This window comes from Hermetia illucens, chromosome 1, assembly GCF_905115235.1.
Source record: "Hermetia illucens chromosome 1, iHerIll2.2.curated.20191125, whole genome shotgun sequence".
Lineage (NCBI taxonomy): Eukaryota > Metazoa > Arthropoda > Insecta > Diptera > Stratiomyidae > Hermetia > Hermetia illucens.
Genome location: NC_051849.1, coordinates 64,226,627 through 64,240,856, shown reverse-complemented (window position 1 = coordinate 64,240,856; position 14,230 = coordinate 64,226,627). Strand labels below are relative to the sequence as shown.

At 41.6% G+C, this 14,230-nt stretch overlaps 1 protein-coding gene across 4 annotated transcripts in view; it reads left to right on the top strand.

Annotated features, from left to right (window-relative positions):
* LOC119652307 overlaps nucleotides 1-13,521 on the top strand; it is a 710,323-nt gene extending 696,802 nt beyond the window's left edge. For all 4 annotated transcript variants that reach the window (XM_038058200.1, XM_038057485.1, XM_038059052.1 and 1 more), the window contains one exon: nucleotides 13,300-13,521. In XM_038058200.1, the coding sequence (XP_037914128.1) occupies nucleotides 13,300-13,371 (72 nt within the window). In that variant the 3' untranslated portion in view covers nucleotides 13,372-13,521. The remainder of the gene's footprint in view (nucleotides 1-13,299) is intronic.
* Nucleotides 13,522-14,230: the final 709 nt, after the last annotated feature.

The window sequence follows — 14,230 nt, the reverse complement described above, 5'->3', positions numbered from 1 at the left end:
CCGAAATACCCTCCATATCGATACCTGTTCAAATAAACTTAATAATAGTATATTAAAATAATTTTTAGTAATTGACAGGAAAACCCCCGTTAAGTTCCTCCTAGAATCACAAAATTTTGCAGCAATGTAGGCTACAGATCATGATCCTGCCAAATTTGGTGAAAATCGCACTATTACTAACAAAGTTATACTAGGTCAAATCTGCCGCTCCACTGCAAATTCAAGACTATGAATGTCAATATCACTTGAAAGTGGCTATTTTCACATAATATATGCATATTTTACGTGCTACATGCTAATGGGACAAATGCACACCCAAATCTCTTTATAAAAGAAATACACAATACCTTTCATACCTTCCGGTTTCCCAACTTGTTTCGATTTCAAGAAGCTTTTTAATAGCGTCAGCAAGGAGTGTATCTGGAGTCTACTACGTAGTAGGGGCATACCGGAGAAACTAATAACTATCACTAGTGCAACATATAATGGTGAAATATGTCCAGTAAGGTATCAGGATAAAACCGCTGGAGAAATTAAATTCCAAAGCGAAGACCGGCTATGTAGTATTTTATCACCGACACCTTTTCTTCGCGTTATTAGCGATGCCGTTGTTGCCACTTTGACTGAATGGACAAATGGCTCTGGATTTGGACAACGAGGGTTGGTAAAACCAAGGTTCTCAGTTGGAATCGTTGTGTCACTCTTTTAATGTGAATTAATGGGCGGAATATCGAATGAGCCTATAATTTGTATATCAAGATAACCCTGTTTGCCAAATTTGGCGTCGTTCGGTGCGTCAACCGCGCTATAGCCGCCTCCGTTTTTGTCTTATATCCGGAGATACAACTATTTTAAAACCAACATCAAGATGATGTTGCTTCAAGCCAATTTTCTTTATGTGGTGCTATATGGGAGTGGTTTAGAGAAAGTGGCAACCACCGACTCTAAGCTTTCATTAACTGGTGTCAGCGTATTGTCATTTTGGAACAACAACAAATGAAGAACTGAAGAACTTCCGTGGAGTACGAGCCAGACATTCGTGGATTCGTGACCAGAATTCAGAACTTGCAGTGTACGGGTTATACAAAGGGCGATAACTGCATTGTGTTTTCTGGTATGTATCGTATTATCTCTGGATGATCAACACGTCGGTCCTTTTTTATAAACAAACGTTGAATAGTCATATTTTTCAGGCTTAAGCTTGGACTACCTTAACATTCTGCCAAGAGCAAGGCACGTAGCCCAAGGGAAAATATCTCTTAGAAATTGCTCTAAGTGCTCTATACCCTCCTTTAGTCTTGCCGAATAGTTGCCATCCATGCTAAGTGTACAAACGATAGTATAGCAGTGCTCGCCTTGTCATTGGTAACAATCGTTCTCGCAGTGTCTCAATTCACTTTGTAACACTTTTGTGTTGAAAGGTTTGTAGAAACCGTCAGTTCTTTTTCTCCCACTTCCTAGACCTATTCTCCCGGGTGGTGTACTTCCAAGAGAGTCTGTACTGACTCACCTCTGGAGTTCGTGAAAGTTCCATCCGGTTTTCTAAGTGACTCCAACTTGTGCGACTCATCCTTTTTAAGGTTTTGTGTGAAATAAACGGAAACAGCCGAACCAATTGTCATGGAGCTTGTTGAGAACATGTGGTCTACGTGTCCGTTTACATACAGCGAATGACGCTGTTTTGTGCTGGGTTTGAAGGGGGGTCCATACAAGCGAAAGGAAGGTGTAATGTTTTTCTAGAGGATACGGTCATCTATCAATCATCATGTATAAAATTAAAGGGCTGGATTAGTACTGATCTTATTTCTAATATTGATTGAAGCATAAGGGAGACAGGGCTCAAAATGTGTGCCCAAAAAAGTTAAACAGGTCTCGTTCTTAGAACCTATCCAACCGAAAAATCTGAAACAATCACATTGATGAATATATATGAAATCTGGCAGTTTATCTCAGAAGTAGAAGATTTGGCATCAGCATAGGTGACAATATAGGACATAATTCTGAAAAGTTTGGAGGCAATTAAACTATTATTGACAAAGTTATCGAAGGTCAAAGTCTTGCACTTTAGGTGAATGTATTGCACCTTAAGGTGTGTATGACGTCATTATCATATAACGTGAACTTATATGAACGGCGTAGTCCATAGGGGGGTTTTAGTTTTCTTTTTTTTTGACTTGTGCATTGTGATGCGGTAATAGACAATGCTTATTTATTTTTGATGAACATGTTTATACGAGGAGTGGCTAGTTTATGGTATTCAGACTTGTTAAAGACTCTGCACAGCCTGGAAGTTTCTTTTTCTCGTTCCAGCTCTTCACAGTATGCTCTAAAGGTGTCTCGCTTCGAACATTTTACGAGCCTTTTATATTCACGCTGTGAGTCCCGGGTGTTTAACCAGTCTTCTTTCTTATTGTTTTTAAAAGTACGATTCAGAAATCGACTGGTTGATATCCTGGATTTTTGCAGTTCTCGGTCCCTGCTGGAAACCGTTTTACCATGTTTGCCTCGGGTTAAAAGACAAGCCTCTTCAAAGCTATAAAAGTGTCCAATTCAGAGTTTCTAATTGAACTTTTATCGGAGTTTTTAGTAGCCTAGGAAGCCACCTTTTGTTCCCAAGCTTTTCATTGAACTATATCTATTCCACCTTCCCGAGATTCCGTCTTTGAATAACATTCTACTCGCTCGCAATTGTCAGACTGAATTTTAAGATACCAGTTTCTAATCCATTCTAACAATTTGGAAGTTTAGATTGTTAGGTCAATTACTTCACTTCTTGTAGTTCGCACCTTACGTTCGCAGTCATGACACCGGTCGAAGTAATGAAATCAAATAGCTGTTCCCTTCTAGGATTGCATTTGCTAATTCTTCCAAAAGGTTGAGCGTTCGCATCACAACCTATTAAGAGTTCAAAGCCACTTGATTCTACATATACATTTAGATCCTTTAGTTCTTGCGCGAAGGCTATAATGAATTATAAGTAAATAAGCAGAGGCAACTATGACTCTTCTTCGCTTCCCATCAATCTGGTATTGTAGGGTGATCCAAGTACATAGATTCTCGGAATAGAGTTTTCTCAACATGGCTGCACCTAGGGACCTCTCATCGAAGAAGATCCTAGTCTTTTTACTGATCCCAAAACCGAACATGTGGCTCTCCTACCAGAAGTATATAAGGGCATTACTGGAACTTAATTTGACTAATCTTTATATTCGTAGTCGTATGTTAAGTGTAGTACTGTGAAAACCGTGGTTAACTGAAGAGTCTGCTACATCCAATATGAGTCTCGCCGCTTTTTTTACTCCAATTTCTGGCAGGTACACATGGCGGTACAACTACGCACTTCTCCTCATTCTCAAGAAGTTTCGCCTTCTTTCGCTACCGACGTATTCCCAGGTGCACCGTGTCTGGGTTGCAAGGATCTGCTTCCACGTATCGGAATTATATCAGTTGCGTTCACATCACCATCTCTATTTCTTCCGGTTTTTCTGGAAGAGGCGGTAGAGAAAGTTTTGACAGATAAGATTTGGCCAGTGGTCCTTTATCCTTTGCGGCAGAAGTTTCCTTATCTCGAGGCTGCCTCTCCCGTTTTCTACCAGAATTAGGGAGCAGTCAGGTTTTCAGGTCCATCCATCCTGTAAGTTGTTGTGCACTCCTGTCTGGTTTACCGCGTCGTGGACACTGAGCGGTTCTCTTCGGAGAGTATGTTTTCCATAGATTTCTCCGTGCCTCGGCCGCGACTTGATTGCTCAAAGTCGCAGGTAGATTTGAAGTCTATGGTTTTTTATCACAGAGTTAAAATCCACAGCTTCTATCTTCCAGTATTTTGGGACACCCTTGGTGAAGTAGTGAACTACTATAGGTTACGCCACCACGACAAAGTGATGTCAAAAGGGAAATAGAACCCTGTAAGCATACAGCTAAATAACTTAATTGTTGCCAATAAAAGTTCCTCACTAAAAATGACAGGTACAATAGTTAGATGAGTAGGGGCTCAGCTTCTTTACACATTTCACCCATGAAAGCACAAAATATTTTTTCTTCTGAGAATTAATGGCTTCAACTACTGGTTTGCTCTAATTCAACAATTCAGAAGCAGAATAAGTTAAATGTATGCCTGAAGACTCTCCAATAATACATATTACCCTTCGCAATGTATTTCACGCACCTTGAGGTATTGCTTTCATTCATAATTCGCAACTAATGCTGGTCAACCTTGAGTTCGCCATTCCTTCAAGCATGTTTAACATGTATCATGCATCAATATAAATCTGTTCCATATGAGTGAAGCTCATTGGTATGCACAAGTGGAATGACGGAACGACACTAATCTCATTTATACTACGGATTTTCAGGTTACTCAATAACCGCAAGCCGACGTGTGCCTTTTGTTTTAATCAACAGGAAATTAAATGGATTTCGTTCGTCCGAATTCTGATTCCAGCACAAAATCCAGACGAAAATTCATTAGGTTTAATGATTTATCCATAATGAAATTCATTCGTTCCGTTACCCGTCCGGACATCCATGAAAAGTACTTGCAAATCCGGAGGACACGTATCGAGTTGCAGACTCGGTTTAATCATGAACCCATTAACTCACCCTTTCAGTTTCCCCAAAAAACCAATCAGTCAGAATTATTGTCACAGTCCGTTCAATGAATCCTGGTTTATGGGGAATGACCATCCATTTATTGACCGGGGGTGGTATTGCGTAACTGCACTCGTTCTGTTTACTTCCTCAAATCGAATGGAAGAGAAGGCGATTCGCGCTTAATTAGCATACGCTTTCCATGTTAAGTTTTAAATTAAGGGAATTTGCCTTCCTCCGTAATGGAAAAATGCCATTTTAGCAATGCTATGAGCCTGTGTTTGTGAAAGGTTTACGCTGATTCGTTTGTATTTATTTTATAAACATATGCACGTACGTTTCAGTACATCCACAATCCTTTTCTGTAATCTGATTACGGTATCATGTCGCATTAGTGTAATACTTATCACACATATCTATAGGGAGCAGCACAGAGGAAAGATTCAAATTTGGCTGTGAACATTTTTTTGAAGTCTTAAGGAGTTTCACGTGAATACCCACCGTGCAGATAGAAATCCACTGGGTTATGATAGAACCCCGCTAGCAATTCTTGAAATAAGGAAGCAATGGCTTCGCCTTCAGCCCATGTCTTTATTGCAATTGGTAACATTCTCATAATTGCGATTGGTAACATTCTCATAAGCCATGTAAAACAACCTGTTTCTTTCGCGGGCGCTAGCTAGCGCTGTTTGCCTCGTACATTTTCTTCTATTAGCAAATATCTCCAGCGTTATGGCATCTGCATCATTTCGCTCGCCTTTCAAGTGACAAGCACTCACGAATGTGCAGCATAACTATTTTTCGCATGTGGCCCCTTAGCGTTTCCATTCTGTTTTCATCTAGATCTAATCATGTTGCATATTATTAAGTACATTTCTAATGCTTGTTTCTAGCTAGGGCGAAATATTATTCATGCGAATGCTGGGATATTGCGGGAACCCGATTAGGTAGATGCTGCTTCGGCGAAAGATGACTGAAGAGTGGAGTTTGGGGTTCCTGGCTGTCGAGTGCAGTTTTGGAGGGGAACAAGGAAAATTGAAAACAGGCGAAGTTCTCTTTGGAGGAATATTTATTCATTTTAAGTTAATCGTTAACACATTGAGGCTCCCTAGATGTTTCTCCGAGAAAATTGTGAGTTATTCGGCCGTCCATATGGTCCATAATGCGTGAGAGGATGTTCGTAGGTTATGCATTATTCAGTTTTCCTCTGCAATCGCGCAATTTTCATCTGGAATCTTGGTGCGATGACGTATCAATTATTGCAGCTCTGGGATAGCTCTTAGGGGCTTGCTAAGTCCCGCAAATAAAAGGTTCGTGCACAAGAAAATAAGTAGAGAAAAGTTCGTGCAGGACACCTCGCCTCATATTCCTCGACTTTTGCGTACGAGCTCCACAGAATTGTAGAATTTGTTTCTGGTTCGTCGAAACCAGCTGCCAAAGTGATTTTCTCATGGAAACTCTCCTGTATTTACATAGTATTGGAATTTGAATTGCGCGGCCTCTTAGACTACTTTTTTTATTATCCTAAAAGCTCATTCACTTCTCCTTGAAAAGATCAACTTAGATAGACCGTGTATGAATTAAGTCACAAGACTTCAAAATTTTCGAGCGATAGACATCACTCAATTAGAATCTTTTACAATTTATTGAAACTTAATGAAAGATTTCATTCTGTCAATAATAATCTCCTATTCGATAAATCAAAACACCGAAGAAGTATCAAGTTAGTAAGATATTTAGTGTGCACATGACCGTAAACCAACCATGAGAGCTCTGAAGGGAGGGCGCTTTCACTTTAAACTATTTTTTTTTTCCTTTTAATAGATGGAAATGTTCAAAAGTTTAACCTAAGGGTTCACGATCCCTGAGAGTTTGGGAGTTCTACTCACTAAAATCACCTCTCGTCAAGCTATGACTGAGGTTTCTTTACATATTTATGTTTCGTTTTTATTGGGAGAAAACTTTGTGGTCCTTCCCAGCACTTTGGTTAGCTTCGTTGAGGAACTGGCTGTTCCTCAATAGCTTATACTTTTAAGCATCTTTTGTGTTAGCAAGTTGTTTGGCTTTACTCTCTTCGGTCGTTTCATTATATCGCGATATCAGTCAATTTCCTGACTTAGGATCGGCTTATAAACTAGCAGCTAACCCCAATAGCCAGTACATCTGTCTGTATCCGACATTTAGCTTGTCCTGATTTCTTAGGATGTCTCTTTTCCAGCGAGTGTCATACCTAAATATTTGACCTCACGTGTCTGTGGCACATTTTTTCCGCTTATGATGACTTTAGCGTTTGACGGTAGCGATCCTTTACGTCTTAGCTTCTGTAATTCTTTCGGCACTTCAAAGCCTCTGTAATTGGCTGGGTGTTGGTCTTTACAATTTAAACATTTTGCCGGGGAAGCTCTGTTGTTTAGACATTTTGAAGTCCCAGCACATTTCACACAGTTTTCATTGAATTTGTTTTTTCTTTCAATGTATTCACAGCGTCTAGGATCTTAAAATCCTTTTCCTTTAGGTCTTCTTCAATGTCGTCTTTTTGGCACGTTGAGTGGAGTCACCTAGCCATAACCTCAAGAAGCCTGTTGTTTTTGGCTTCATATATGTTCTATTGGATTTTTCCCATGTTCAGCTTTTCGAGAGGGCTCTGCAGTCATCTGCGTTTACAGTATGTGCTCTCTAAACATTTTTATTTAGAGCAACTAATGAGCACTCCTTTATCATGGCTGCCGATAGGAGGCTTTTAACTTTCTGGTTCCCATCGATTCCGCTAATATTTATCGGTGGAGGAAGTTTCACTTTCAATTTCGTTAGATTTTTGGATTTATCGCTTTTCGCAAGAATTTGTCTAATGATTTTCGGTGACGAGTTGTCTGCCTTTTCTTAGATGCTCTTCTTGTTTGCAAGATCCAGTCAGTTTCTCTGGCCAATTATTCTTCATTTGCTTGGTATTCCTTCTCTATCATCATCATTTGAAAATAAAGTTTGAACTCCTGAATGAGTTTTGTGGTAATCAATGAGCTGCTGAAAGCATTCAAAATCTATCGTTATACATTCCAATGCGCCTGTCTTTCAATTGGTTGTCAATCAATTTTTTTTTAAATTTTCTTCATCTTTCGCCTTTGTCTTATTCAGAAACGCCGACTGGTCTCAATCAATGCGCCATTTTGCTTGGTCATAGGACTGATCAAGATGGAGTTAAGAGGCTCTCAAATCATCATTTATCTGTGGAGTATATTGTGTGACGATAGTACATCTCCTTTTTAGCTGCTTACGACGTCAGGTAGACATCCCCCCGTAGCACAGTAAGGTCATGAGGGTATAATGTTGTCTAATTTCAGGGCGGTCCCGTATTATAGAACAGTTTTTGTCTTGGAAATGTTGCCCCCTGATGCCTATTAGTTAACTCTTCACCCCGATCTAATGGCGTTGGCCAATTTCTTCGGTAAAACACAATTTTCATTTCACGCAACAATCTTTGTTCTAAACCGGTAGGCGAGGAACTTCTATGATTTCTAAAAGCTTTGAGATGAGTGAAGGAAATTCTATAGGTCGATTGCATCTCACGATACTGCCTCAGAACGCTAGTGCCTATTAGAATTGTCAGTAATGAGCCGCTGAAACGAAAGACCTGTCATCTTCGATTTCTTTGGAGTGGGAAACGTCATAGTAAATAATGTTTCAAAGTGTAAGAGAGGGTTTCTCCTCGGACACCACCTTGTCGTGGTGGGGGAGCCTCTAGTATTTTGCAAATACAATAAGGATATCCAAACATGAATATGGAAACTAGGGATTTGAACTCTCCAAGTGGTAAATAGTCACAGACTTCGAACCGCCCACCCATGAACAATGATGTCGCGGTCGAGGTGCGGTTTTTAGAGGCCTCACCACATTCATGCCCCCTCAACGGAGAAATCTGTAGAAGTCATGCTTTCCGACTCAATGCAAAGCTTGCATTTAGTGCATACGGCGAAGCCAGCTGGAAATACGACTACGCCAGCCCGTCCGCGGAATTACAGCTCAAATCCACCGCCAGAAGGGAACTTCAGCCACTAAGAAGGGGGGACTACAGGTTGAATCCTGCCCGTCAGCACCTTCTCCTTCACCCTTAACGGGAGAAGCGGAAGAAAGGGAAGCTGGTGATGTGGACGCTACCGGTTTGCGGCCCAGACACTATGAACCTGGGAAGGCCGCAAGCCGGCGGCAGAAGAAGGCATTGCGAAAGAAGATGAAGCACCTTGGGAAAGAGGACATGGACGAGGCTGTACCACTATTTGCGGTAATGTCTAGACAAATCCGACGCTAGGGAGTGGAATCTTCTACGGAAGGTGGGGACAAACTAGTAACCCGGGTGAGAGCTATACTGGACTCACCAGACTCTTATGTCAGCGGTAATGCGAGCAAGAAGAATAAGACTAGGTAGGCAACGCTTTATTGTACTTCGCACCAAAACCAACACCCACGCATCCCGCGGGGATTAGGACTGGTGTGTCAAGAGGGAGGGAGGTGATTAAATCAGCGAGAGAGGTCTCAACGAAGCTGGTCCCTTTCATACGAATACGGAAACCGAGCCGAGAAGGAAGGGAGCGTATGCGCAAGCTGCAGCCTCATTTCTGACTGCTGTGAGTTTCCTCCAAGGATGGTAAAATGTTAGAGGGACAATTTGCCATCCTCGGGGAATGGCTGTGGAGAAAAATGCTGGAGCCTGGAAAGAAGCCAAGATTTCACAATCGAGGTTTTCGCGATAGACTTCTCCACTTGGAGTGCACTGATGTGGCTGCTTTAAAGTAGTTCCAGCTGGTAATCTTGGATTTGAGTTCAGACGGTCGGCACAATTTCGTTATTGTGAATGCTGAGCAGTTCAGGACAGAACACGTCGGATATTAGTTACTTGGTCTTCGAAGGTAGGCAGGGGACATCATTCGCATGTTGGGTGAACAGAACCCGGGCATGGACTTCGGTGCACGGAACCCCGTATGGGTATTCGCACTGGCGAGGAAGAATTCCACTTCCTAGTAACTTCTCCAAAACCATTTACGGAACAGGCGGAAGGAAAGGAAGTGAACGAAATTGACTTAATTCCAGTTCGAGTGATTGAATCTATGCAAACCGGGCACTGCAAATTAGTGAAAATGTTAAGTGAAAAACAAACTCAGGCTCTGTGGGATGAGCCACACACACACCTTTCATAGTGCGGCTATTCTGTGAGAAATGAAACACGAGGGGATCTAGTCTCTGGCAGTACGGTGTGGGGATAACCCCGTCACACGGGAACCGCGACATACGCTTCTAATAGTTTTCCATTACACATTAGATATATACGTGGTAGTAGTTTATGTCGAAAAGCATAAAGATTAGTCAAATTAACCTGCAGCATGCCAAAGTCTCCTAATATTTGCTACATTTTTCTGATGCAAGAACCATGGGTACAATTTAATAGAATCTGTGGAAAGATCAGTAAAGGGGGCTAGGATCTTCTACCATGAAAGATCCATAAGACCGAGAGCTTGCGTCCTGATGTCAAGATGGCTAGAAGCAACCATGTTACGACAGTTCTGCTCCCAGGATTTAGTTACGGTATCGTACAAGACCAGACTAATGGCGATAGGAAAAACATCGTCATTTGCATCCTTCACCGAGGCAAGAACTGAGGAATTTGGTAGCGTATGCAGAATCAAGTGATCTCGAATTATTAATAAGTTGCGATACAAACGCTCAAGATATTTATTGGGGAAGTAGCAAATGCACTCCAAGAGGAGAGAAACTATTTGATTTAATCAGCTGATCTCATGACTACAAACCTAAGGTGCGCCCCTACCTTTCGCGAGACCGCGAAGAAGTGAAGTAATTGACCTAACAATGTATACTTCAAAAGTGTTAGAGTTGATTACACACTGGCGCCCACTGTCAGATCACTGATGATTATTGAGGGCGAACAGTCTGTAATTCAAAGACGGAATCCTAGGAAAACGGATTGGACAAAGTACAATGAAGTTCTTGGCAACAAAGTAGAGCACCCTAGGTGACTAAGGACTCCTTTGGCACTTGAAGTTGAATTGGAAACTTTGAATTACACACTTTTAGAGTGCTATGAAGGGGCTTGTCCAATTTACTGAGGTCAAACGATTTTTTGGTGGAACCGGGAACTGCAAAAATTCAGGAAATCAACTAGGTGACTTCAGAACCGTGCTTGTAAAAGCAATAATAATGAAGACTGGTTAAATTTCAGGAACTCACAGCGTGAATATAAGAGGCACGTTAAGTGTTCGAACCAAGACTTCTTCAGAGCATACTGTGAGGAACTGGAAAACCAAAGAGAGACTTCAGAGTCCTTAAAAGGGATGAGTCGGTCAAGTTGGACTCTCTTAGAAAATAGGATGGAACTTCTACGAACTCGAGAGTTGATTCTGTAAACACTCTCTTGGAAGTTCGCCATCCAGGAGAACAGATGACAGCAGTGGGAGGGAGATAATTGGTCGTTTCTGTAAACCTTTCAACACGAAAGTGTGTAGGGGGAATTGGGACACTGCCGAAACCCGATGGAATTAGTACATACTTTCCTGGAACTACACCAGAGAGAAGTGGTAAGGGCAAATTTGACGGTTCCTGCAACCCCTACAACAAGAACACATTAAAAGCGGTTGTTACCTATTAAAAGGTGGGAGCTGGCATACTGTCCTGTGAACAGTTCAAAGCATCTGACATAGATTGCATCTATCCAGCAATGCTAGGGGAAGGTATGGTGCACTTAGAGCGATTGCTAACAAATATTTTTCTACCATACCTTGCTTTGGGCTATGTGCCTTGGCAAAAGGTTAATGTAGTTTTTATATCAAAACCTGGAAAAGATGACTATTCTAATCCAAAGAACTTCAGACAGATCAGCTTGACTTCATTCTTGTTGAAAGGTTTGGAAAGACTGATTGAGCATCACATTTGTGGGAAGGCGCTTAGGTTGCGCTCACTTAATGAAAATCAACCAGCTGTCCAGCGTGAAAATTCCTGTGAGTCTGCTCTTCATTCTTTAGTTTCAAAGGTAGAGGATGCAACAGAAGGGTGAGTACCCGATGGGGATTTTCGTAGATATTGAAGAGGTGTTTGACTGTACGCCTTTCCAAAAACTTTGTGATGCCGCCAGAGCGTATGGTTAGATGATAATTTAATTAAGTGGATCTATGCTGTACTAACACAGAGATTGCTATGGGCTGAAGTAGGTGTCGATTGCTACCTAACAGCAGAAGCAACGAAAGGCTGCCCTCATGGAAGTATCCTATCGCCACTTGTGTGGAGTTTGCTTATCAACTCACTACTATGCGAACTGAAAAATTGGCTAATACACACTCACGTTTTTGCTGTGCTTGCTGTTGTTCGGGATCTTGGAACGGTTTGTACAAATATACAACATGCAGTTGATTTGATATACAGTTGGTGCCTTTGGCATGGACTTTCAATTAATCCAAATAAAACCACAATGGTATTATTTGTAAACTGGAGAAAACTGGATGGGCTTTAGCTTTAGATGAAGGGTACAACCCTTCATTTCTCCGAAGAAGTGAAATATTTTTTGACAAGTAGCTTGTTTAGAATAAACATGTAGAGGTAAAGGTGAAACAAGCTCTCACAGCTTAAGGGGTGTGTAGGGGTGTGCCTCAACATGGGGATTTAGGCTTAAGGGAGTAATATGGATATATGTTGCTACCATTAGGCCGATATGCGCTTATGCATCCCTAGTGTAGTGGGTTAAGTTGTTGCTGTAAATTTATCACACTGCAAAGAGCTGTCTGTGTGGGTATTACCGGTGCCATGAGCACGTCATCCGGTGGAGCTCTAAATGCATTACTCAATTTGCAGCCCTTGGATATATTTATTCAAAGTACTGCAATGAGAGCAGCTCAAAGACTAATTCGATTAGATCTATGGGGAAACAATGGACGTGGGGGGAGGGGGAGCGTAAGGCATTGGGAGTACTAAATCCAGTTCTTACAATGCCTTCTGATTCTCGTCTCCCCATACATCAGTTTTGTAGAAGATATGAAGTTACCCTGGGAAGTCTCAGAGGGATGTGTGGCGAGATACATGGAGATTTTCTGCACCGATGGCTCAAAAACAGAACAAGGTTCTGGAGCCGGAGTCTGCCTCTCGAATAAAAACCAGAAGTGGGAAGGAAGACTTGTAGGAGTATTGGGGGCATTCTGATAGGCCATAATTCACTAGCTGCAAATATGTTCAGAGTAGGAATTATCCAAGATGATACGGGTCCTTTCTGTAATGAGGAAGCGGAATCCTCGGAGCATTTTCTATGTGAATGTCCCGCTCATCCGCGCATCAGACATCAAATGTTTGGTGCCGATGTTCTCCAGTTGCGGCGAGTAGCATCATATCCAATAACGGAAATCCTGAGATACCTTAACGAATCCGGGATATTCCATTAGACGGGGGAGTCGAGTACAATGGGCGACCATGACCTGAGTGCTCAGAGGCTATAGCTTCTCCCCCACCACAACCACACACACACACAAGAGACCTTTTTTTGGGTAATTACGCCATGGTTTACAATGTTGATGAACATCTAATCAGGGTAAGAGGAATTCAATTGTGAACAGAGCCTTGGATTAATTTGACCATGGGAAACCGGGATAAATGCGTGTCTAAATAATATTTAATAATTTCAAACTTATCCCAATCACTCTAATGCTTTTTATTCTCTCCTTTCAGACATATTTCCTTTCGTCAATGTACCATTCATTAATAGCACTTCAATCTCAGATATATTTTCTGGTTGTCTAACATGCCAGCCATTCGGAAAATTGAAAAGGCGATCAGTCGATGACTGCAGTAAACCCTCGCGTGAAATCAACACAATTTCATCTCTAGTGGAAAAATTTACAGTTGTCTACGATGGGAAAAATGGACAGAATGACACCACCTCCGACTACAGCCGATGTTCGGCTGGGAATTCCTACTACCCCTGCAGTCGTTCGACATCATTCAGCCTTGACATGAATCATGAGAAGTTCACTCCATGCGAAAGGCAGCGACTCAATCCCAATGATTGCCATCGAAGTCCGTCTGATTCACTGCACGGAGGACATTATGGAAAAATCAATTACATCTGCCGGGCGAGTCCAAACCTTCCCTTCAGTTGTGAAGAGAAAATCCCCGAAAAACCCATAGTCGTACCACCGCGTCGCAAAAAGCGACCAGCACCAAGGATGGTGCTGGAGCCAAAGATCAAGGATAATTCGATGGAGTCAAATCTGAAACGTGAAAATTGGAAGAATTACCGGAACCTACAATTGAATAACCTGGATCAGCCAAGCGACGTTTCCGCGAAACTGAGGAATGGCGAGAACAACAATTCCAGTAATAACTGTCGTAGTTTTAAGGTCAGCAGCAACCGCAGCGAGTGCACTAATATTAGTTATGTAACGAACAATAAATTGTTAAAGAATAATAAATCAGGGTGCTCTAAATTAGCAGTAGTTAGCGATAGTCTAGAATCGAATGCAATGCAAAATTTTAGTAAATTTGATAGAGTTAGCGATACTTCCAATAATAATAATATAATATCGGATAATTTTGAGGCTGGCTATTGCGAGAACAAGGTTTACTACAAGAACAGTGGCTTCGATGAATTCGGGAATTA